The sequence below is a fragment of the Amblyraja radiata genome, chromosome 21 (assembly GCF_010909765.2).
Source record: "Amblyraja radiata isolate CabotCenter1 chromosome 21, sAmbRad1.1.pri, whole genome shotgun sequence".
Classification (NCBI taxonomy): Eukaryota; Metazoa; Chordata; class Chondrichthyes; order Rajiformes; family Rajidae; genus Amblyraja; species Amblyraja radiata.
The window spans coordinates 35,653,770-35,679,027 of record NC_045976.1 but is presented as its reverse complement, the minus strand read 5'-3'; the positions used below and the strand labels follow the sequence as shown (position 1 = coordinate 35,679,027).

The 25,258-nt window shown below is 42.0% G+C and overlaps 1 protein-coding gene across 2 annotated transcripts in view; it reads left to right on the top strand.

The window, feature by feature from the left end:
• Positions 1 to 25,258, top strand: part of LOC116985343 (collagen alpha-1(VII) chain-like) — a 278,255-nt gene that overhangs the window by 108,863 nt on the left and 144,134 nt on the right. For both annotated transcript variants that reach the window (XM_033040083.1, XM_033040084.1), the window contains exons 32-49: positions 2,393 to 2,488; positions 5,970 to 5,996; positions 6,865 to 6,918; positions 7,141 to 7,212; positions 7,580 to 7,639; positions 9,650 to 9,685; positions 10,883 to 10,927; positions 11,746 to 11,781; positions 11,940 to 11,984; positions 13,268 to 13,303; positions 13,401 to 13,436; positions 14,257 to 14,289; positions 14,696 to 14,767; positions 15,983 to 16,042; positions 19,823 to 19,858; positions 19,975 to 20,055; positions 23,412 to 23,444; positions 23,571 to 23,615. In XM_033040083.1, the coding sequence (XP_032895974.1) occupies positions 2,393 to 2,488; positions 5,970 to 5,996; positions 6,865 to 6,918; positions 7,141 to 7,212; positions 7,580 to 7,639; positions 9,650 to 9,685; positions 10,883 to 10,927; positions 11,746 to 11,781; positions 11,940 to 11,984; positions 13,268 to 13,303; positions 13,401 to 13,436; positions 14,257 to 14,289; positions 14,696 to 14,767; positions 15,983 to 16,042; positions 19,823 to 19,858; positions 19,975 to 20,055; positions 23,412 to 23,444; positions 23,571 to 23,615 (903 nt within the window). The remainder of the gene's footprint in view (positions 1 to 2,392; positions 2,489 to 5,969; positions 5,997 to 6,864; positions 6,919 to 7,140; positions 7,213 to 7,579; positions 7,640 to 9,649; positions 9,686 to 10,882; positions 10,928 to 11,745; positions 11,782 to 11,939; positions 11,985 to 13,267; positions 13,304 to 13,400; positions 13,437 to 14,256; positions 14,290 to 14,695; positions 14,768 to 15,982; positions 16,043 to 19,822; positions 19,859 to 19,974; positions 20,056 to 23,411; positions 23,445 to 23,570; positions 23,616 to 25,258) is intronic.

The window sequence follows — 25,258 nt, the reverse complement described above, 5'->3', positions numbered from 1 at the left end:
AAAGAGTGTACGCAATGGTGAACATGCAGGAAGCTAACTTGGTCAGTGTTAGTTCACAGTATAAATGGAGACATAAAATTATCAAAAGTATTTTTTTTGTAATAAAAAAAGGATAGAACACAATTCTTTGTGAATGGTAAAAATCTAGGACCAGTTGAGATCTGAAATGACATGGGTCATTAATCTGAACATGAGAGCTGGCCCCTTTATGTTCATAAGTGATAGGAGCAGTATAAGGCCATTCGGCTCATCAAGTCTACTCCGCCATTCAATCATGGCTGATCTATCTTTCCCTCCTAACCCCATTCTGCTGCCTTCTCCCCATAACCCCTGACACCCGTACTAATTAAGAATCTATCGCTGCCTTTAAAATATCCATTGACTTTGCCTCCACTGCCTTCCATGGCAATGAATTCCACAGATTCACCACCTTTAGGAGTAAAGTCAGAGAGACATGTCTGCAATCTATGCTGCAGTTATTCTTATTTTAACATTTGAGATTGATAGGTTTCTACAAGGAGGTATGGGGCAAAGGCTGATATGTGGAGTTAGGTCATAGATCAGCCATGATTCCCTGGATTTGAGGAACCAGCACAAAGAGCTCCAGGGTTATTCTTCCTCCTATGGATAAAGAAACTGTTTACAACAGTTGAATGTTCACACTCTCCATCAAGCAAATAGATATGGATTTTTCTGCAATTTATTTTGGTGATTCTTAAGCACAGTAATGGTTTTTCCTACCTGTCACCAGTGAGGAATGATTGCTTAAGGGGAAATATATTTGACGAATGGTTTTTAAAGTTACAATGCAATGACTAAATCTACCAGATATTCTTATTTTAGCTTTAAAGTTACTGGTTACAGACAAATAATTTATGAGGCAATTTGAAGTTGTAGCTGGTGACATTGTTATGATGAAATTCTATTTAAAAACCACCTCCTGTATTGTGATACAATGAGGCTTGGATCTTCACAACATCACAGGGGCAGCACAGTGATGCAGCTGCCTTACAGCGCCAGAGACCTGGGTTCGATCCTGACTGCAGGTGCTGTCTGTATGGAGTTCATACGTTCTCCCTGTGACCATGTGGGTTTCCTCCAGATGCTCTTGTTACCTCCCATATTCCAAAGATGTGCGGGTTTGTAAGTTAATTGGCTTCTGTAAATTGTGTAGGATGTGAAACTGGGATAACATAGAATTAGTGTTCAAAAGGGAACTGCAGATGCTGGAATATCGAAGGTACACAAAATTGCTGGGGAAACTCAGCGGGTGCAGCAGCATCTATGGAGCGAAGGAAATAGGCGACGTTTCGGGCCGAAACCCTTCTTCAGACTGATGGGGGGTGGGGAAAAGAAAGAAGGAAAAGGGGAGGAGGAGGAGGAGCCCGAGGGCGGGCGGATGGGAGGGTGGGAGGAGACAGCTAGAGGGTTAAGGAAGGGGAGGAGACAGCAAGGGCTAGCCAAATTGGGAGAATTCAATGTTAATGCCATAAGGACGCAAGGTCCCCAGACGGAATATGAGGTGCTGTTCCTCCAATTTCCGCTGTTGCTCACTCTGGCAATGGAGGAGACCCAGGACAGAGAGGTCGGATTGGGAATGGGAGGGGGAGTTGAAGTGCTGAGCCACCGGGAGGTCAGGTAGGTTATTGCGGACTGAGCGGAGGTGTTCGGCGAAACGATCGCCCAACCTACGCTTGGTCTCACCGATGTAAATCAGCTGACATCTAGAGCAGCGGATGCAGTAGATGAGGTTGGAGGAGATACAGGTGAACCTTTGTCGCACCTGGAACGACTGCTTGGGACCTTGAATGGAGTCGAGGGGGAGGTGAAGGGACAGGTGTTGCATTTCTTGCGGTTGCAACGGAAAGTGCCCGGGGAGGGGGGGGTGCGGGAGGGAAGGGAAGAATTGACGAGGGAGTTGCGGAGGGAGCGGTCTTTGCGGAAGGCAGACATGGGGGGAGATGGGAAGATGTGGCGAGTGGTGGGGTCACGTTGGAGGTGGCGGAAATGGCGGAGGATTATGTGTTGTATTTGCCGGCTGGTGGGGTGAAAGGTGAGGACCAGAGGGACTCTGCCCTTGTTGCGTGTGCAGGGATGGGGAGAGAGAGCAGTGTTAGAGAGCAGAGAGAGCGGTGGTGTAGAATTAGTGCATGGGTGATTGTTGGTCGGCACAGACTTGGTGGGCCGAAGGGCCCATTTCCACACTGTGGCTCTAAAGTTAATTAAGCATCTCACTGCATGAATACTCCCAGGTTGGTCATAAAGTATATCCTACCCCTCAGGGCAAGGGGATGGGTATGATTCTCCCCCTTCCTTCAGGTTGTTCTACATTTTGTCTCCTCTATTTTAATAAGATTTACTTTTCACTGATCAAGAATCCTTTCTTATTTAGGGTCCAAGTGGTGAGCCAGGACTTCCAGGGGTGCCAGGCCCATCAGGACTACCTGGGCAGCCAGGGCCTCAGGGACAACCAGGCCACTCAGTCAAGGTAGGCAATGGCTATCTTCTAAACTGCTATTCTCTCCGCCCACCTTTACATTTGCCAACTGTGAGTGCACATCTCACGTCTCCTCATCCTGTGTTAACTGTGCAACTTGCTATGAAATTATTTAGTGAATTGTTTCCATTACATGTTACATGTTACAATCTTTTTATGGTCAAGACAATGACAACGGCATTGATGTGAAAATGGAAAGTAGAATACACGATAGTCTGGCAATTTTATATTCTATGAATATATAAAAAGCACTAGATTACAAAGTTAATATGAATCCCTTACTGATTGAGTCAGGAGGAATTATATTGTGAAATAAAGAAATGGCAGAGAAATTGAACAAATATTTAGTGTTCACCTTCGGGGGGGAAGGCGCAGAAAATATTAGACAATAGATAATAGGTGCAGGAGTAGGCCATTCGGCCCTTCGAGCCAGCACCGCCATTTCAATGTGATCATGGCTGATCATCTTCTGGAATTGTGGAGAAGTGCAGGACTTGAATGATTGATGAGCTCAAATAAATGAGCATTATTGGGTAGAAAAGGCAGTACCCCCCCTACCTCACGTCCTGATAAGTTGCATTAAAGGGAAAGTCAGGTAGGTAGTAGGTACCCAGGGCTTCATGTTGCAGAATTTCATACAGTGTACAATTGTTCCCTTGGACTGAAAGGAAGCAGGTGTAATAACCCTCTCCCTTTTTAATAAAGGAGGGAAATGGGTTAAAAAAAAAAGAACAGTATATCAGTTGAATCAAAGAGTAGTAAATACTTAAATGAGAAAAAAATATCGGGCTGGATGGTAACTAATGGACTGATTTTATAACCCTTTCAAAGAACTGCAGAAGTATGGCGGTTTGAATTATCTCTTTCTGTGGTCCGGTGGTTGAATTATAATAGGATTTCTCTTAAGCTAACCCACCAATTTAATAGTACATTGAACATAGACCAATAAAACACCAGAACAGGTTATTTGACCCACAATGTCCATGCTAAACATGATGCCGTTAAACTAATCTCTTCTGACTGCATGTGATCCATATCCCTCCATTCCCTGCATATCCATGTGTATATATAAAAGCCTCAAATGCCACTCTCATATCTGCCACAACTAACATCCGTGGCAACGCGTTCCAGGCACCCACCACTCTGTGTAAAAATGCTTTCCCTGTACTTCTCCATTGAACGTTGCCCCTCTAAGCTTAAAGCTATGCCCCTTGCTCCTAGACATGTACTGTAGATGTCAGTCAATAGTCTGTATCCTGTGATGGAGACGGTGAGATCCAGAAATGGTAGGGAGATGTCGGAGATGGTCCAAATGAATTTGAGTGCATGATGGAAATTAGTCATGAAGTTGATGAGGTCAGTGAGTTCTACATGGGTGCAGTAGGCAGCACCGATGCAGTCGGTCATGAAGTTGACGAAGTCATTGAGTTCTGCTTGAGTGCAGGAGGCAGCACTACAGGAAGAGATCTACTACTTCCTACTGACTCCCATAGCTATATAAACTACACTTCTTCCCACCTTACTTCCTGTAAAGACTCTATTCCGAATTCCTCCGTCCACGCCGCATCTGCGCCCAGGATGAGGTTTTCCATACTAGATCATCGGAGATATCCTCATTCTTTATGAAACGGGTGTTTTCCTCTTCCATTTCTGCTTTCCGCAGAGACCATTCCCTCCGCAACTCCCTGTTCAACTCGTCCTTTCCCACCCAAACCACCCTCTCCTGAGGTACTTTCCCCTGCAACCGCAGGAGTTGCAACACCTTTACCTCCCCCTCAACTCCATCCAAGGACCCCAACAGTCTTTTCAGGTGAGGCAGAGGTTTACTTGCACATCCTCCAACCTCATCTACTATATCCACTGTTCCAGAAGTCAACTACTGTATGCTGCCGAGACCAAGCGCAGGCACGCTGGTCGTTTCGCTGAACACCTTCGCTCAGTCCGCCTTAACCTACCTGATCTCCTAGTTGCTCAGCACTTTATCTTCCCCTCCCATTCCCAATCTGACCCTTCTGTCCTGGGCCTCCTCCATTGTCAGAGTGAGGCCCAGCACAAATTGGAGAAACAGCACCTCATATTTCACTTGGGTAGCTTACACTCCAATGGTATGAATGACTTCTCTAACTTTAAATAGCCCTTGCTTTCCCTCTCTCTCCATCCCTTCCCCCTTCCCAGTCTCCCATGTCTTACTGTCTCCGACTACATTCCATCTCTGTCCCGCCAACTCCCCTGACATCAGTCTGAAGAAGGGTCTCGACCTGAGACGTCACCCATTCCTTCTCTCCAGAGATGCTGCCTGTCCCGTTGAGTCACTCCATCATTTTGTTTCGACCTTCGATTTAAACCAGCATCTGCAGTTCTTTCCTCCACAGATTGTCTACCATATGGGTGAATCTCATAATTTTACATACTTGCCGATAAGTGGCAGCAATCTTCACTTGTGGACGCACAGCCGCTAAACATTTAAATAATAATAATAATAATACATTTTATTTATGGGCGCCTTTCAAAAGTCTCAAGGCTCAAGTCAGAATTTAACAAGAGTAAAAAACATATAATCGGAGTAAAATAAATAATAAAGACATCACCAATACACAAATTAAAGACAGAATTTGATCCAAAGACAAAAAAAATCAAAAACACAATGTGAAGAGAGAGCAGCGGCAACTAAAGCGCGCCAGCATACACTCTCCCTTCCGACAGCCATCTTGGACACAAACTAAAATAATCACTTACACACAAAAATCATCCCCCCACAATGGTTACCACTGTGGGGGAAGGCACAATGTCCAGTCCCCATCCCCAGTTCTCCCAAAGTCAGGCCTATTGAGGCCTCCGCTATTGCCTCTACGGAGGCCCGATGTTCCTGGCCGTTCTCGCCGGGTGCTGTTGCCCCGGCGTCGGGAGAGTCCTCTCAGCGGCTGGGCCACCTGGGACGGCCGCTTCCTTACCGGAGACCGCGGCTTCCGAAGCCGACAAGGCCGCGCCGGTTTGGAGCTCCCAGGCTCCCGATGTTGAAGTCGGCGCCACCCGCTCCGCTCCGCAGACCTGCAGCCCGGAGGTGATGAACTCGGCGGTCACAGCTCACCGGAGCTCCAGCGCGGCGACCCAGGCAAGGCATCGCCCGCTCCACTCCGCGATAGCGCTTCAGCGCTGTGCCGCCACCGAAGCCGAGGTGCTGGGCGGTTCCCGCCAGGAAACGGCGCTCCACGCCCGCTTGTAGGCCACGAGGACGGGTCGACGGGGCAGCCCGGAGAAAAAGCTGCCTCACCGACCAGGTAGGGACCTAGGAATATAGTTACCCCCTTCCCCCCACATTAAAAAGTCTATTTCTCCCACAAACAAAACACAGGACTCACTAGAACTACAAAAAAAAAGTGAATTAAACGGACGGCTGCTGGTTAGCAGCCGTTCCCCAAGATGGCTCCTCCTCGTGACAAATGTTGTCTAATCTGCCAATTGTATTTTACAGGGTGAGCCAGGAGATGGTGGTTCCAAGGTAAGTAAGCAGGTTTAAGCTATCATATTTATCTTTATTATTTGAAATACTATAATTTCCCTCTGAGATTGAAACTCATTCAGAATTTAAAATAAACAGTCAGACTATACAAAAAAGATACAAAAAATATTTGATATCACAAAAATCATAGCAGGCCATTTGTGGCCATTTGCCCGTTTATGCCCATTTTAAAGATTTGAAACTTAATGTACAGGCTATATATTTTCCAGTTAAGCTTTTTTTATCTCCATGTCTGTGCGGTAACAACCAGACTTAACATCTTATTTGAAACACTATATTGTCACGAAGTGGCATCTATGCACACCTTTGCCCAACCTTGATCAGTCTGTAAAAAGCCTTGATCCCTAAACCTGGCCTTATGTGAGGTGCTAAATTACCCAGACTGCTGGCAATGTGATAAGTTCCTCTACCTCAAAAAGTAAAGCCAAAAGCTATAAATGGAATGTGGAACAAATTATTTTAAAGCAAATTTTAGAGAGGTTCTACCTTCAAAGAGAGATTATTGAATTAGAGCAATTTACCATAAAATGTAAAACTGTCCATTTTTACAAAATGCTATTCCAGCATTTTGTGTCAATCTTTAGTATAAACCAGCATCTGCAGTTCCTTCCTACACATGGAACTTATTGATATGTGTCATGGGAGCGTTAATGTACTAGAATGATTGCTTTAGAAATATTTACTTCATCCCTTGCTTTTATTAAGTTGCTTAAGTTATATTAAATTGAATGTCCTTAGATTATACAGTACTCCACGACTTCCAGTCTGAAAACAAAATATCAATTGTAAATGGAAGTTAAATGTACCATTCATCCCAATAAGAATGAAATGTATGATTATTCAACAGGGCCTCCGTGGCAAACCGGGTCCTAAAGGTGACAAGGGCTATACGGGAAGTCCTGTAAGTATCACATGTTATTCTATCTTCCTGACGGTTAGTGGGAAATCCCAGTCTTCTGATAATACCATAAGCATAACTGAAGATAATAGAAACTGGGTTGAGACCTGCAGGATATAACCTGTCCCTAGTGAATCTAGAGAGCTGCTATGTGACTTGAGAGAACTTCGGTTGAAACAAGCTAGTTACATAAATATATTTGTTATTGTGAATATTTCTATTCAGGGAATTGCTGGTTTGCCTGGACCGATCGGACTTGATGGAGTTGCTGGGCTCCATGGATATAAAGGAGAAAAGGTAAGGGTATTAGAGGGCCCCAGCATATTTCTGGTTTGGACACTTCATGGAGCACAGCTCATTGTTGTTCAGAAGTCATCATTATTGATAGACATCATTCCATTAGGAAAGAACATAGGAATTAGTGTTTTTTGACCCTTGAATTTATTCCACCGTAAAATTAGATCAGAGCTGACCTAAACAATAACTCCATCTATCTAGCAATGTCCGGGAATTGAATGGAGCTGGCAAAGTACATTTTGCTTAAAAATCTACACAACTCATCAGTTAATGAGGCCCAAGACGACATGAGCAACTGAATGGATCTTGCATGTAGCAAAGACTTCTTAAGTTAAGAAGACTAACTTTGATAATTATTTCCTTTTAGGGAGTTGATGGGATTGGCATCCCAGGAATACCAGGACAAAAGGGGATCCAGGGTGAGAAGGTAAAACAAATGATTTCACGATCAGAACCATATCTACCAATGATGGGTGTTTAAAGCAATGGATGAACTGCTTGCATTTTTAAGTACTTGGAGATTCATCCAATGAAATGGGAACTTTGATTTAAGGATTAATGGGAAATCTTTTAGTTTGAAATGGATTGGAGATTTGTTTTTAGAAACATAGAAACATAGAAAATAGGTGCAAGAGTAGGCTATCCGGCCCTTCTAGCCAGCACCACCATTCAATATGATCATGGCTGATCATCCAAAATCAGTACCCCGTTCCGGCCTTTTCCCCATATCCCTTGATTCCCTTAGCCCTAAGAGCTAAATCTAACTCTCTCTTGAAAACTTTTCATTTTCATCCTTTCCATTTGCATATTTTCTGACATTTTTCTATACCCTGAAGCGCAGATTGTTTAGGTCATTGGGTGACCTAAAACAAGGGAACATTAGGTGGAAGTTGCTGAGAGACCTGTCAGATTGTTGCAATGTTCACGTTGGCACCCCCCCCCCCCCCCCATACTCTGGAGACGTAAGGACTTTGCTGGCAGTCAGATGGCGCCACTTCTAACCTCCTTCCCTGTCCCTGGAGTTATAGCAACACAACTAGCTTGGTCCATTCATTTTAATGGTGTTATCAGTCTCCATTATTTAATAGTGAAGGGTTCTGTTTTTTAAAATTTAATTTCCTATATATTTATATTTTATTTATATAATAGTTTAATAATATTAAATGATATATTGGTATATGTTTTAGTATGTTATTGTCATGTGTATTTAAGTACAGTAAAAAGCTATGATTTACATGCCTTCCAAACAGATCTGATAATACCATACATCACTACAATCAAGCTAAACAAGTACCATAGGGAGAGCAAAGAGGAATATAGTTCTCAGCATTATACTGCATCGGTTCCACAGACAAAGTCCAATGTCCGTAATGGGGTGAGGGTGAATCGAATAGTACTCTAGCTTATGGAAGGACCATTCAGAAGCCTGATAGCAGAGGGGAAGAAGATGCTCTTAAATCTGGTGGGGCTTTCAATCTTCTGTACCTTTTGCCCAATGGGAGCAAGGATAAGAATGATTGACCAAGGTGATACAAGTCTTTGATTATGTTGGCTGCTTTTTTGAGGTAGTGCGAAGTATAGATGGGGTCAATGGTGGAGAGTCTGGTCTGTGCGATGGACTGGGCTACATCTACAACTCTCTGCAATTTCTTGTGATCTTGGGCAGAGCTGTTCCCAAACTAAGCTGTGATATAACATGTCTCCGGTCTGAAGAAGGGTTTCGGCCCGAAACGTTACCTATTTCCTTCCCTCCATAGATGCTGCTGCACCCGCTGAGTTTCTCCAGCATTTTTGTGTACCTGTGATATAACGTGACTGGATGCTTTCTATGGTATATCTGTATAAGAATAAAGAGAGTTTCATTTTCATATGTGCCAAAACAGAACATTCATACTTAGAGTTATAGGAGACATGCACATTCCTTCAGTCTCCTAAGGAAGTAAAGGCAGTGCCTACTTGGCCATCGCATCAATGTGGTTGGATCACAACAGATCATTGGTAATATTAATGCCAAGGGACTTGAAGCTCTCAACCAATTCTAAAAAGAAAGAACACCACTCTGAAACAGCGATAACATTTATCAAATAAGCTTTAAAATGACTCATCAAATATATTAGGAGCGGAGGAAGTAATTAATATTTCAGTTCATCAGTGATGATCACACGGGTCATCACATATATATCCCTAAAAATTCATCGAATTTCAAGGTAGGCTTTTCATTAAAATGACAGCTGCCTCTTTCACTATTCTTCCTATAATTTGGTGGAATGAATATTCTGCAGGTTGAACAGAGAGGTTAACGGATATATAGCTTAGAACCGGATGATTAATAGCCACAATATGCGGAACCTGCACAATTATAATTACAAAACATTTTTTTTGGCTTTTCTACTATCTTTTCTTGTTAAATAGCTAATGACAATTTTGTCATCTTTAGGCATCTACTGGACCACAGGGGAGCCCAGGGCACAAGGCAAGTCATTTATACATCCCTTTGAAGGTGCAGAGAAGGAGAGATCTTCCTGTTGTGCTGCCCTAAATTCATTCATCAAACACGATCATAAAAAAACAGATTAGCTAATCGTTAGCGCTTCACAACTTTGTACGATCTTGCTGTTACACAATTGCAGTTGCAATTCCTGCATTACAACTGTGGCTAAACTTAAAAATAGTATCAAACTGGCTGCAAAGTGCTGTGATGGCCTGAGAAGCTACAAGGTGTTACGTAACTGCAAGTCAATTCCTGCAATCAAGTGTTCCTTCTTGAACACCTTCTGTTAAGATGTCTGAATATTATTTTTTCTGGGATTGGGGGGCCGTGCGACTATATCTGAGAAATGCTATGAGAATGCAGGGTGACTTGGACAGGTTGGGTGAATGGGCAGATGCATGGCAGATGCAGTTTAATGTGGATAAATGTGAGGTTATCCACTTGGGTGACAAAAACAGGAAGGCAGATTACTATCTAAATGGTGTCAAGTTGGGAAAAGGGGAAGTACAACGGGATCTGGGGGTCCTTGTTCATCAGTCAATGAAAGTAAGCAGGCAGGTACAGCAGGCAGTGAAGAAAGCGAATGGTATGTTGGCCTTTATAACAAGAGGAGTTGAGTATAGGAGCAAAGAGGTCCTTCTACAGTTGTATAGGGCCCTAGTGAGACCACACCTGGACTATTGTGTGCAGTTTTGGTCCCTTAATTTGAGGAAGGACATTCTTGCTATTGAGGGAGTGCAGCGTAGGTTCACAAGGTTAATTCCCGGGATGACGGGACTGTCATATGCTGAGAGAATGGAGCGGCTGTGCTTGTATACTCTGGAGTTTAGAAGGATGAGAGGGCATCTTATTGAAACATATAAGATTATTAAGATTTGGACACGCTGGAGGCAGGAAAAATGTTCCCGATGTTGGGGGAGTCCAGAACCAGGGGCCACAGTTTAAGAATAAGGGGTAAGCCATTTAGAACGGAGAAGAGGAAACACTTTTTCTCACAGAGAGTTGTGAGTCTGTGGAATTCTTTGCCTCAGAGGGCGGTGGAGGACGGTTCTCTGGATACTTTCAAACCCCAGTTTAGACATGGCATGATTAGAAACACAGTTAAGTCTGTCTATATTCCAAAATCTCAAATCTTAACGAGTTTATTGAAGTATTATTTTGTCAATTCATTCACTTCAGGGCAATCAAGGGGACAAAGGGAAAGAGGGAGAGGTTGGCCAAAAGGTGAGAGTTGTGTAAGTTACACTTGGTTTTGCTGTTGACTTTATGCTATGCATAAAGATTGGTGTCCCTTGTTGGAAAACTCATTCTTAATCCACTTTGATTTAGCTGCACGAAGGCAATGTCAATCATTTATCTTTATTCTTATGTAAGATGTTAAAAAAATACATATTTGCTCCTTATTTTAATTGACTTTGATGAATTTCACCATATTTCTTGCTTCGTTCTCTCAGCATTTATTTTATTGTTTTTTGAATTCATTTACACTGTCCATCTGCCCTCCTCTATCTGTCGTTTTTTTCTAATTGCATTATCCTTTGCATTGAAATGTTATTACTTATCTTGTATATTTATCTTTTAACTCTCATCAATACATCATCACCTTCAACTGAAATTGCATATCGTCAACCCCACTGCCACAACTCCCTGTAAATTTCAATTCATCAAAGGTTTTTCAGCAGGTTATGTATTTTATTAAATAATTGAAGATTGAAAGTATTTTGTATTTTTATTGATGTGTTTTGTACCAGAAAAATAAATGTCACTGGAAAGTCAGGATTAAATTCTCTGCTGGGTGCTACCAGTCCGTGAAATGGGGGTCATATTTCTCTACTCTGGATTAAGTCTAATTTAAACAGTACACCATTATTTTTTTTGTGTGAATAATTTCCGGACCTATAACTGCACAATACTACATTGCAAAATCAATTATATGGGATGTTTAGTTGCGTTATTGAGTTTACCAATGGAGTAAACAGATTTCTGACACTTGAGGAGGTGTTTGGTTTAGCTTGGAATCATTCTCTTTTTCAATAATGCAGGGAAAACGAGGACCTAAAGGAGATGGAGGAGAAAAGGTAAGATCTGGACCACAGTGGATAAAATTGATTCAAACGTTGTATGGTGTGAACACAATGTAAAATAAGTGTGAAAGAGCCAAGAAGCTGGATATTTAGAATGATACTGGATGGAAAACTTTGCACTAATTCACAACATTTTTTATTCCTATCCACAGGGAGCCAAAGGTGAAATTGGGGAATTGGGCCCACAAGGATTTGCAGTAAGCATATATTTTTAATTCATTTTGAGTTTTGACATATTACTAATTATTTTCTGGGATGTAGTTTGGGGGTTCTGGTAGATGTTGACAGCAATAGGTATTGTATGATCTCTGTAATTACCCTGCGGGAAGCAAACTGAGAGATGTAAAGGGGCTGTCCCACTGCGGCGGCCTAATCTGCGAGTTAGAAGAGTTTGCCCTCGACGCAAACTCACAGCATGGTAGACACGTGGTCCTAGGAGGTCCTATGAGGTCACTGGAACGAGGGAAGTTCATGCTCGAGGGAAGTTCCCGCATACTCGCGGCCTCAGCTAGGTCGGCATGGTTCTTTTGAACTTGTAGTGCAGTGGAGTGGGTTCGCTATGTAGTTACAGGCAGTCGAGGGAAGCCGTAGGCAATCTCCTTCGCTAACCAGGCATTTTAATTGGCTCATTGGAGTTTTCAAGACCAAGGAAAACCGACTGGTAGGTTAAATGCCCGCTAAACTTTATTAAACGTTGTCTGGCTTCTTAAAAGTGCCCCCACCCCCTTCTCTCTCCTTCTCTCTCCTTCTCTCCCCCTCTCTCCCCTTCTCTCCCCCCCCTGCGCTCTCTAAAGGACTTGCCATACACTGTGCAGCCGTGTATTACCTTCCTCACACCATCGCGGGTGTGAATTTCAGACGGCTTTCCCTGCCCCCCTCCTTTGCGATGTGTTTGTGTGTGTGTGTGTGCGCGGTCGATCGATCCAGCTCGCGGTTTCATCACTGACGGTCGATCCAGCTCAAGGTTTTCCAGGCGAGTGCCCTCGAGCTTGAAGGTCGAAGACACTCTTCTGAACTCGCGGATTAGGTCGCCGCTTAGGGACAGCCCCTTAACAGAGATGAGAAGCAGCAAAATGTATTGAATCTATGGTTATGAAGAGGAGTGAAATTGTAATCTTGCCCCCACAGGCAAAATAATACGTGTATTTCATGTTGTTTGGAGGTGGTAGGTATTTAAGCGAGGCTTCTGCCTCAGGTTACTGGAACTCCAATTCAGTTTGTCAGGGTGTTGATTAATAATGGACAGAAATGTAGGATCAAGATCAAAGTTGAAATAAACTTTCTCAATGAGAGAAAGAAAGATCAGATCTCATGGCTGCACTGACAAATTGTCAACTGAAATGGTAGGACCCTGCGGTTCTTGTTATTGCATCCGAATATAGCCTGGTAGTTGCTGGTTTGGATATTGGATACTTTATTTAGGAAAGTTCTTAAAGTTTTACAATTTTTAAAATATTTTCCTAATTTGTCTTTTTGACAGGGACTTCCAGGCCCCATAGGTTTTGAAGGAAATAAAGTAAGTGATCTGCTCAAGCTTACTCTTGGATTATAATGATCTTAATTACTCCACTTAACTGATCACCTTCCTTTTGTCCCATTTGCTTAACTAACAGGGCGACAGAGGTTTTCCCGGAGACCCAGCCAAAGGGGTATGTTTTCCTTGACATTTTGCTCAACTTTGAATCTCTTCCCTTTTCCTTTAATACATACTTCTCCGAAAAAATAAAATGTGTTTAATATGTCTACTTACCTTGAGGAAAATGAAAAGTTTCCTGAGGTCATAAGGAATAGGAGTAGAATTAGGCCATTCGGCCCATCAAGTCTACTCCACCATTCAATCATGGCCCCATTCTCCTGCCTTCTCCCCATTACCTCTGACACCTGTACTAATCAAAAATCTATCTATTTCTGCCTTAAATATATCCACTGACTTGGCCTTCCCAGCCTTCTGTGGCAACAAATTTCACAGATTCACCACCCTCTGACTAAAGAAATTTCTCCTCATCTCCTTCCTAAAATACTGTCCTTTAATTCTGAGGCTATGACCTCTAGTTCTAGACTCTCCCACTAATGGAAACATCCTTTCCACATCCACTCTATCCAAGCTTTTCACGATTCTGTATGTTTCAATGAGGTCCCCCCTCCTTCTTCTAAACTCTAGCGGGTACAGGCCGAGAGCCGACAAACGCTCATCATAGGTTAACCTACTCATTCCTGGGATTAGTTCCCTGAAACATTAATTTAATCACAGTTCCTTTTAGCCGTCTATCCCAATCTACTTGTTTTATGCTAAGTCTGTGTCAGCTGCCTCGTTTACATATAATTTAATTCTCCATGCTTCTCATTGTTTCAAAAAGCACTTTGAATATTTCAAATCTGTATACATTACAGAAAAAAATGATACATTTAATCAAGAATGAAAAATTTATGTATTTTAATTATTTCAATTCTTTGTTTTATGCTACTTAGATAGTGGGTCCCACTGGGTTTAAAGGAGCCCGCGTAAGTGATGTTCAGTTCTTTACACTGAGTTTCGATATTTGCCAATTGCTTTATGAATATAAAAATGTTGCAAAAAAAACCCCACTTTTGTTATAGGTTGCTTGGATTCACGTAGCAAATCTGAGTGATTGACATGTGACAAATAAGATTACCATTGGTTTCCATATTCTTCGAAATTTGATAATATGACATCCACCCAGTCAAAAATTGTTAATAATTTAACATGGTAAAATAAAATAAGGTAATTAATTGCCTGCTCTTTCAAAGAGAAATTCAGTGAGTTCAGCTATCATGCTCTTTCTCTATATCTCTGCACTTTTCTGATCATGATTAAATCAAACACTAAAAAATTAGATTCAGACATTTGATCAGATGGTGATAAAGGTTTGTACTCTCTTTCTGGTAGGGAGATATTGGACCACCTGGACCTGTGGGACCCAAAGGTGATCAAGGAATCCAAGGGATCAAAGGTGAAAAGGTATTGGTATTATTTGCCCAATGACCCAATGAACTTTTCACTTTGATACACCAGTCTTAAAATAAAGATCTGGTCGACAATTGGTGGCAAATCAATACTATATTTAATATTGCAAGCTCAGCAGGACAGCACACGATGCAACATTTGTACTTGACTAAGATGTGGATGAATGATGGGCCTCATTTACTTAGAGATACACAGATGCCTGATGGCTGATCTTTGAAGAAGAATCAGTCTGAAAAAGGGTCCCCACCCAATACGTCACCTATCCATGTTCTCCAGGGATGCTGCCTGACCTGCTGAGTTACTCCAGCACTTTGTGTCTTCTTTTGGCTGATCTTCACTTTGCTCCTTCGATGGAATGAATGATTTAATTCATAGTCAAGCCTGTTATCCTTCAGATTCATTGCTCCTCTTTACCATTTTATCATCTTATTTAAATTGTAGCCTTGTTAACAAGAAGGTGACAGACAAGGGAACTCTATTTGCAAAGTTGATATTCAAATTGGTGCCGTGGGGATGTTGGCCATTTCAACAAGACTACACAGGTCCTTAAAGATTGGAGGTAAAAGTCCTAATTGGAGGTAAAGGTTGGAGGTAAAGGTCCTACACAGGTCCTTAAAGATTGGAGGTAAAAGATTCAGGGTCACTGCTGGCTTGACAACTCATCCCACTTCTGGAATTGCTTTCCCATCTTATACTCACCAAGGGTCAAGCCCACCTTGCTACAGGCTCAATGCGAGCCCTGTCCGCACAAGATTGTGAGCTGCAGTGGATTGCTTGGTAAGTGCCTGCAATTGGAGAAATCGGCATCTAAATATTTTGTCAACTTCAGTAACTTAAAACATTATATTTCGTTGCAACTCAGTGGAGAATATGAATTTTAGGATTATTGTCAGGGGCGATTAGATTGATAACTAATACTCATTTCAAAGTGTAAGGGGTTGTCTTCTATGTGAGCAAGTTGGGAATTCCTTTCTCTGACGCACATCAAAGTCAATTGTGGTCTCCCCGCCCATACTTCCAAAGACGCATCTCCTATTAGTGGGTCTCATCCATCAGTGAGAATTAAATCCTCTCCAGTCCAGTCTTCAACACCCAGCATCCATTCCCATTTAAAATTACTATACTTCACAGTACTTTCCAAAATCCTTTTACATCCCCAGCAAAACCCTGAGGTTTTTTTTTTAAACTATGATATATTTTCCTTTATAGGGAAGTCCTGGATATGGTATCCCAGGCCAATCTGGTCCCAAAGGAGAACCAGGTGAAAGGGTGAGTAACCAAAGCTTCCTACTAGGGAGACAGTTTATCTTTGACTATAATGGGACACACGCTATGGTATATGTTTTCTAACCTGTCAGATGATTGTCATTTTCAATAGTTTGCACTGAGAGGATAGCAATTAATAACCAATTAAATGTACTTGATACATGGCAGGGGGATGGATCTACCCACATCTGGATGCCACCCACATCTGATTTTGAATAAAAGCATTGCCTTCAAAGTCTGACATGGGAAGTGAGAATGGTCTCTCTCAACATAACCTACAATAAATGTTGCCCTTTCTAACACAAGTTTACCAAACACAAGTTGGAGCGCATTTGGAGTATTGTTTGCAATGCTGGTTGTCACACTCTATCGAAGGATGTATCGTGCAGGAAACAAGTGCAAAGGAGACTGACTCGATTATATTTACGTGTAATATTATCTGATCTAATGGTAAGCATTGGGCAGGTGCTATAGACCTGCACGGGAAGGTAGACGCTCCCGCCCCCACGAGTCTCGGGCAGGTAGGGCTCGTCAGCCTGGGAAGGCAGTCCATCTAGGAGAGGGAAAACTCTAATTTAAAACCTCCATTGCCTTGTGGCCATATCCATTCATGGAAAAGGCTCCAGGAGTAAACCTCAAGAAAATCCGGAATCAGAGCCCCTAAGGCAGTTCGTCGTTGTCTACAACCTCACTCTGGCAGCTCCTACGACGGCGCTGGTGCCAAACTGTAACGGCCCTGCTGTTCCTTTAGATCGATCAGCGACGTGGAGAGGGGGGACGTGCTGCATGGGCAACAGCCTGTCCTCCATATGACATCACCCAGGCTTGCATCCGACCAGGATGCATCACCCATGGTCAGTCATGACCGAGGGGGGCCTACTAATGGAAAGCATGCAAAACAAAGCTTTTCACTGTATCTCGGTACACCTGACAATGTTAAACGCAAGCCAAACTGCCAGAGAAGGTGGTGGAGTCTGATACAGTCACTACACGTTTAAGAGACATTTAGATAGTCAGTTAAATAGGCACGGTGGAGGAGGACATGGACTTAAAATGGGCAAAGGGGATTAGAGTCATAGAATCATACTGCATGGAAACAGTGCCTTAGGCTCAGCTTGTCAATGCCAACCAAGATTTAAGCTGGTTTAGATGGGCAGAAAATCAGTATGATGTGCTGTACCGAACAACCCGTTTCTGTGCTTTGTAGCTCAAGTGATCTTTGTTTATTTGTTACTATCTTCTATCTAAATTAATACTGATACCTATTCTGTATTGTCAGATTCACTTAGTTGCTAGTTGCTTGGCTTGGAAAAATTAACTTTCCAACACCGGAAAGTTGTTGCTAAGTTCGAAGTTCGAGGTTGAAATTTTTATTGCATATCTAACAACACCATATCTGACCTGCAAAGACTTGATAACAACAATGGCACAGGAGATTTAATTTGGTCTAAGTAAAATGTCTGCTGATTGACGTTTGAGTGGGAAGTTACTTATGCCACCAAACAACTGCAACTAAATGCAGGAATATGCAAAACACTATATAATATCTCCCACTAATGATTTAAAGCAAATTGAGAAATTATATCATCGTATTTATGACAAATGACATTAAAATATAATCAGCATTAGGACTGGACATGTTAGTAATTTCCAGATCCATTATCCCACTCAGTTCTAAGGAGCTATACTGTGTATTAACAAAGCAACAGCTGGTGCTGACAGTTCCTCTTGTTCACTCAGTTTAACAGTCGTTAAGGACTCTCCTCTTTCTGACTCCACAAAATGCAAACATCCAGAGACTGTTACGCCTTCACCAAGAGACCTTCAGGAACCTCCAATTGTACAAATTAATTTCTCTCAGAAAGCATTAATGGTGCCATTTTAACACATCATAATCATACTTTATTAGCCAAGTATGTTTTGCAACATACGAGGAATTTGATTTGCCATACTGTCATACCAATAAAAAGCAACAAAACACACAAAATACATTTTAACATAAACATCCACCACAGCGACTCCGCCACATTCCTCACTGTCATGGAAGGCGAAAAAAAAGTTAAATCACTTCCCTTCTTTGTTCTCCCGCGGTCAGGGGCCTCGAGCCTTCCGTTGACAGGATGATCTTGGCTCCCGTAGCCGGCGGTCGGACCCTCCGCATTGGGATGATCAAGCTCCCGCATCGGGGGGGATCTCAGCTCCCCCACGCCGGGCGATCGGACCCCGGGTTGGGGCTGGTCGAACCTTCTGCGGCTTGGAGCTTCCCGACATCAGTCTCTACCCGAGACTGCGAGCTCCTCGATGGTGAAATCCACGTCGAGCGTCGATCCCAGGCAAGCGGTCGCAGGCTCTGATGGTAAGTCCACGGCCCCGCGGTGGGGCTCAAAGTCAATCCCGAGCAAGGACGCCAGCTCCATGATGTTAGGCCGCAGAGCCACCGGAGATACGATTAAAGAGATTAAACCCCATCCCCACCCCCCACATAAAACAAACCAGAGAACATTAACACAAACTTTTTAAAACACACTAAAAATAACAAAACAGATGAAAAGACCGACAGACCATTGGCAAGGCTGCCATCGCTGACTGCGCCACCAGGTGGTATTGGTCTAAGACTTATTGGTCTAAGCTAGATCCTGTTCCTTTGATGGAACAGGTTGCAATATCTGCATCTTACCAACTTAAACTCTGCCTCAGCTCAATTCATGTTGAGATCCACATTGGCCCTTTGTAACCTCTAGCCCAAGCAATTCCAACATGCTCCTGCACAATCTGCGTTTGTTAACGTTCCTGTGGACCATCTTGAGATGTTATATTGATGATATTGTAATAAGAGAAATAGTCATTTATAGTTTCACAATAAACATATGTTTATTATTTTGTTACTGTTGGGCACTTAATGTAATCTGATGTATGCAGATGACCTGGTCCTGCTCTGTCCATATAGTGCTGGGCTGCAGCAGATGCTGAAGGTGTGCTCTCAGTATGGCCTTGATTATGACATTAAGTATAACGCTAAGAAAAGCCGCATAATGGTAATTAGAAGCGCTGAGGACAGGGAATCAACTTTTCCGACCTTTTATTTGTCAGACAGTCCTCTTGCTGTGTGTGAGGAAATTAAATACTTAGGTCATGTCATATCTGATGACTGGAAGGATGACAAAGACCTCTACCGACAGCGCTGTAAAATTTATCTTCAAGCCAACATGCTTATAAGAAAGTTTTATATGTGCTCTGATTCTGTGAAGTGTTCCCTGTTCAGAACCTACATCACACCGTTATATACTGCTCAATTGTGGTCTAATTATAAGAAAAAGAGTATGCAGAGGCTTAAGGTTGCATACAATGATGCAATGAGGTTGCTACTTCGTGTCCCTAGGTGGCATAGTGCCAGTCAATTGTTTGTGTCCACTAGAGTGCCAACCTGTGAGGCACTCTTAAGACAGCTGATGTTTAGTTTTATGTGTCGCCTGGACAAATCAGAGAACCACATAATTGAAGCCCTAGTCAGCCCTCTGAAAAGCTGCTATAGATTCACTTCTAGGCTAAGACGGCATTGGTGCAATAGCTTATATATATTTTAGGCTAATATGCAATTTTTTAATGTATCTTTGTAAATTCTTTGTACTGTTTGATGTGTTATATGGACCTGTGTCTGAAATAAAGCTTTAATAATACTGTAGCTTAATATGTCACATGTTTGCAGGGGAAATTGCAGAACAGTTTAATGGGCATTGATAATAATGTGTCCTCATGAATTGTTCACTTCTGTTATTTCAACAGGGCAATGTTGGCTTATCGGGTAGACCGGGTGAAAAGGTGAGCTCAAATTTTGCTGTTCACACTCAATGATACTCTACTTTCCACTTTGCCGACAATATTTGGTTAACAGCAAATAGCAAATAAAAGCACCGATTATATTCCTATTTCAACAGGGTGAAGTTGGCCAGGAAGGCAAGCAGGGGACTCTCGGTGCTCCTGGAAACCCAGGACTTATTGGATTAAGAGGTAAAGATGTAAGTAAAAGCTAGCGGCCATGTATGAGCTATTATAATAGACTGTGTTTGTATGGGATAGATCTTTAAACAGGGCTAAAACAAATTACTGTAAATTGCTGGTCAGACAAAACCTGTGGAAAGAGAAACAGGATTAATATTTTAGGTCAAAGATCCTTTATCAACACTGGGAAAGTCAGAAAACAAGTTAGTTTTAAGTTGAATGAGAGTGGACAAAGAGAATGTTTCTGTTAGGGTGAAGCCAAAGTAACAGTGGTGATCAATTGTATTGGTCATCTACACAATTCATGATGCAGGAATTCACTTGCACTTCCTCTGATCGAGTAGGCTGCATTCAGTAAAACACAAAGTGCGGGAGGAACTCAGCAGGTTAGGCAGCATCTCTGGGGGAAATGGACAATATTCACCTAGTGAATTCCTCCTTATGATCCAAATACAGATTAGAAGACCACTTTACAGAGTATGTAGTCCACAGGGATGACACAGAGCTCGATGTTGCTGAATACCTTAATTCTTCATCCCGCTCCCATTTTGATCTTTCTGTCTGTGACCACTGGCACTGATATAGTGAGGCCTGTTGCAAATTTGAGGAACAGCACCTCATCATTCACGCGGGCATGTTGCAGCACGTTTGAGACTCAATGTCGATTTCTATCACTTGTATGTAGCGATGGTGGATGAGAATCAGCTCCCTTTCACTTGTCAGTGCTTTGGTTGCAAATTTGGAAAGGTTTTTGTGGCATGTGCTTCCATCTCTTTCACACCCCCTCAATTATTTGTCACCCCTTCCCAGAGATGTGGATATGTTTTCTTACTCTTAACCCAACCTCATTCAGTTATTCTGTACGTGCACTTTTTTTTTGCACTACTTCAGATTGCATGTCAGTCTTTGCACAATTCTGCTGTTTAACATTCATCAATGTATTTATTGTTATATTTAATACTGAACAATATTTATTACAGTTTACTCTATGAGCTTCATGCAATCATGGAGTTTCATTGTACCCTGGTGTATATGACATTAATCTAATCTGATCCTAAACCTGAATAATAATCTCCACATACTGTAAGAAATAGTAATATAAACAAGCTAATGTCTAAACCCCTAATCTTAATTCCTAAAACTAATTCCATCAAATTCAATGCTTTACTTTGTTTAGTTCCTACATAGATTTAAGCAATATTAATTTTTAGATGGAAGATTACCAAATATAATCCTCACAAGGAATCAGTTGTTCGCAATAATGTAACAAAGGCCACAGCCCTCTGCACTTATGTTAACAGCTTGATAAAGCTATTTAATTATTTTCACTCCTTAGATGTTTCCTCAAAGACCTGCAATATTTTTTCCATTAAAGCACTTAAGAAAGTTTGCATTTGAAAATTAGTATTGAATCCGCTTTCTCTACCCTTTCAATCACTGCACTAAATTAAGAATGATTGTCTACAATTGAAAGTTGGTGTATCTAATCAAATCATTGATCATGCTTTGTCAATATAAATGTGAGGTTATCCATTTTGGTGGCAAAAACAGGAAAGCAGACTATTATCTAAATGGTGGCCGACTAGGAAAAGGGGAGATGCAGCGAGACCTGGGTGTCATGGTACACCAGTCATTGAAAGTGGGCATGCAGGTGCAGCAGGCAGTGAAGAAAGCGAATGGTATGTTAGCTTTCATAGCAAAAGGATTTGAGTATAGGAGCAGGGAGGTTCTACTGCAGTTGTACAGGGTCTTGGTGAGACCACACCTGGAGTATTGTGTACAGTTTTGGTCTCCAAATCTGAGGAAGGACATTATTGCCATAGAGGGAGTGCAGAGAAGGTTCACCAGACTGATGCCTGGGATGTCAGGACTGTCTTATGAAGAAAGACTGGATAGACTTGGTTTATACTCTCTAGAATTTAGGAGATTGAGAGGGGATCTTATAGAAACTTACAAAATTCTTAAGGGGTTGGATAGGCTAGATGCAGGAAGATTGCTCCCGATGTTGGGGAAGTCCAGGACAAGGGGTCACAGCTTAAGGATAAGGGGGAAATCCTTTAAAACCGAGATGAGAAGAACTTTTTTCACACAGAGAGTGGTGAATCTCTGGAACTCCCTGCCACAGAGGGTAGTCGAGGCCAGTTCATTGGCTATATTTAAGAGGGAGTTAGATGTGGCCCTTGTGGCTAAGGGGATCAGAGGGTATGGAGAGAAGGCAGGTACGGGATACTGAGTTGGATGATCAGCCATGATCATATTGAATGGCGGTGCAGGCTCGAAGGGCCGAATGGCCTACTCCTGCACCTAATTTCTATGTTTCTATGTTTCTATGTTTCTATGACACATCTTTTAACTTTATCTATCACCATTCAGCCCATGAACCAAGTATTTTTCATGTGGCACTGTTATCCTTTCCACCTTGTATCCAATATTGCAAGAGGACCAGTCTATATTACTTATGCATTGATAGTTCATCCTTTCCAACCAATTCTCCAATGTCTTCATTACAAGAATGTTCCGAATTCATCAGAGCTCTTGATTCTCAGCAATGCAGAGACATTTTGACTGAAGAAGAATCTCACATACTCCTAATGTTGCATCCATCTCACCTTCCATGGTCCTCCAAAAATACTTGTGGTCAGAGGATTGCTTTTTAAAATTTCTTACTTTTTCCGTTACATGTTACAAGGCATGTTTTTTCCCTCACGAGTTTATAAATCACAGAGACTTAAAATGGGGACGTATGGAACCTCAGGTGGATTAAAAATAATTCCCACATTGCAGCAGTAGAGAGCCAGCCTGGAGTTTCATGCTCACGTTTCCCAAGTGTAACTTGAACCTACAAACATCTAATTCAGACGTGCGAGTACCATACCTGAGATAACATTTATCGATCAGATTACTGAGGAGGAGAAGGAGAAGGATAAGGCGAAAGAGAGTAAGGGCAGGTGGATTGGTAGATATTAAGCACAGACAGCAGGCTTTGGGCACGCTAGGAAATGCAGAGGCCACATTGCTCTTCGTTGCAATTAATGGGAGTTGCCGTCTAGCACCAATGCATTGAGTAGCTCAAAAGAATATATTTAATAGATCTGTTTTCCTGCATGCAGTATAGCCTGCTGTTTCTTTATCTTCATTAAGCTTGCTTTGTTGCGCCATCAAGTGTTATTTTCAATTTAAGAGTGAACATGGTCTTCTAATGGGCTTGGAATTAAGCCTCCTGACTGCCTCGTAGAACAAAGACCATGCATAATGAAAGGAAATGAAAATTTGGAACAACCTGTGACAAATGCTTTTGAAACAGACATGATGATTCCGCAGTGTTACCACAGCCAGAAAGTACAGCTTAATTTTCTTGTCTTGTTTTTAACAGGGTAAGGAAGGGCAAAAAGGTGAAGCGGGCAAGGTACAGTCAATCAGCTTATGTGTTTTCCATTTCACTTCCAAGAATAATGCCATACATTACCATATTGCTAATGATTTGATCCCATTGCAATATAATTGTTAACTCATGGACGTATTTTCTAATTAGGGTGAAGTGGGTCCTCCTGGTAACACGGGGGAGCGAGGAGTACGGGTGAGAATTAAATCACTTTTGATTTGCTGTTTTAATTGCTCTTTGTGCGAGCTGATTAAGTTCCTTTTGACTGAAGCAGTCCGTGGAATGCTAATATCACCCTCTAATTGCGAGAGAATTTAATGTTAAACAACTCTGCACGGATGAAAATACAATAGACTGGAAAATTATATTTAATACAGACTCAGATATCCTCTGAAGTAATTTCCTAAGACATAAGAAAACTGAAATATGAACTATAAGAATAGGAAGATGCTCACTCCAATAAACCAGTTCTGCTCATCAGTACGATGACGGGATTAGGAGGCAGAGATCAGCCATGATTGAATGGCGAAGTGGACTCAATTGGCCGAATGGCCTAATTCTACTACTATAACGTGAACTTGTGAAGATTATGGATATTCTGCATGTTACCTGCTCCTCCCAGTTGCTTTGATTTCATAATCTTTGATATTAAGGATGGATCAGGTCTAATTTTTTTTTTTGTTTAAGCTGTAATGGATGAACAGGCCTGACGAATGCAGGCAGTTATTCTTCATGACTCTTAGAGGAATGACTCATATTTTAATATTGCGCACAGACAAGCATATATTTAATATGTACTTGTCTTGTGAAGTAATGGTAAACAAAATTCAGAGTTCTTCAATCACCAAGCTTCTTTTAGTTTTGTACTACTTCATCTGAAATTTAGAATCAAAGGGTCATACAACATGAGTATAGAAGTTGGGATGTAATGTTAAAATTGTACAGGGCATTGGTGAGACCAATTCTGGAGTATGGTGTACAATTTTGGTCGCCCAATTATAGGAAGGATGTCAACAAAATAGAGAGAGTACAGAGGAGATTTACTAGAATGTTGCCTGGGTTTCAGCAACTAAGTTACAGAGAAAGGTTGAATGTTAGGTCTTTATTCTTTGGAGCGCAGAAGGTTAAGGAGGGACTTGATAGAGGTCTTTAAATGATGAGAAGGATAGGCAGAGTTGACGTGGATAAGCTTTTCCCATTGAGAGTAGGGATGATTCAAACACGAGGACATGACTTCAGAATTAAAGGACAGAAGTTTAGGGGTAACATGAGGGGGAACTTCGTTACTCAGAGAGTGGTGGCTGTGTGGAATGATCTTCCAGTGGAAGTGGTGGAGGCAGGTTCGATTTTATAATTTAAAAATAAATTGGATAGGTATATGGATGGGAAAGGAATGGAGGGTTATGGTCCGAGTGCAGGTAGATAGGACTAGGGGAAAATAAGTGTTCAGCACGGACTTGTAGGGCCGAGATGGCCTGTTTCCGTGCTGTAATTGTTATATGGTTATAACATGGAAATGGGCCCTTTAGTCCATTGACTTTGCACTGACCATAAATTCTCCATTTACATAGATCCTGCACAAATCCTGTTTAACTCTCCACATATTCATTTCGACACAATCCTCCCTGCTCCCAAATTCTACCATGCACCCTCCAACACTTGCATCTTGAGCAAACCGGAGTATCTGGGAGAAAACACAGTGAGAAAATACAACTCCATAAAGATAGTGCCAGAGATCAGGATTGAACCTGGGTCTCAGGTGTTATAAGCAGCCACTCTAAGCGGTGTGCTACATTTTTGCTCTGTTTCACTGGATTCTCAGTGGTGACAATGCTCCC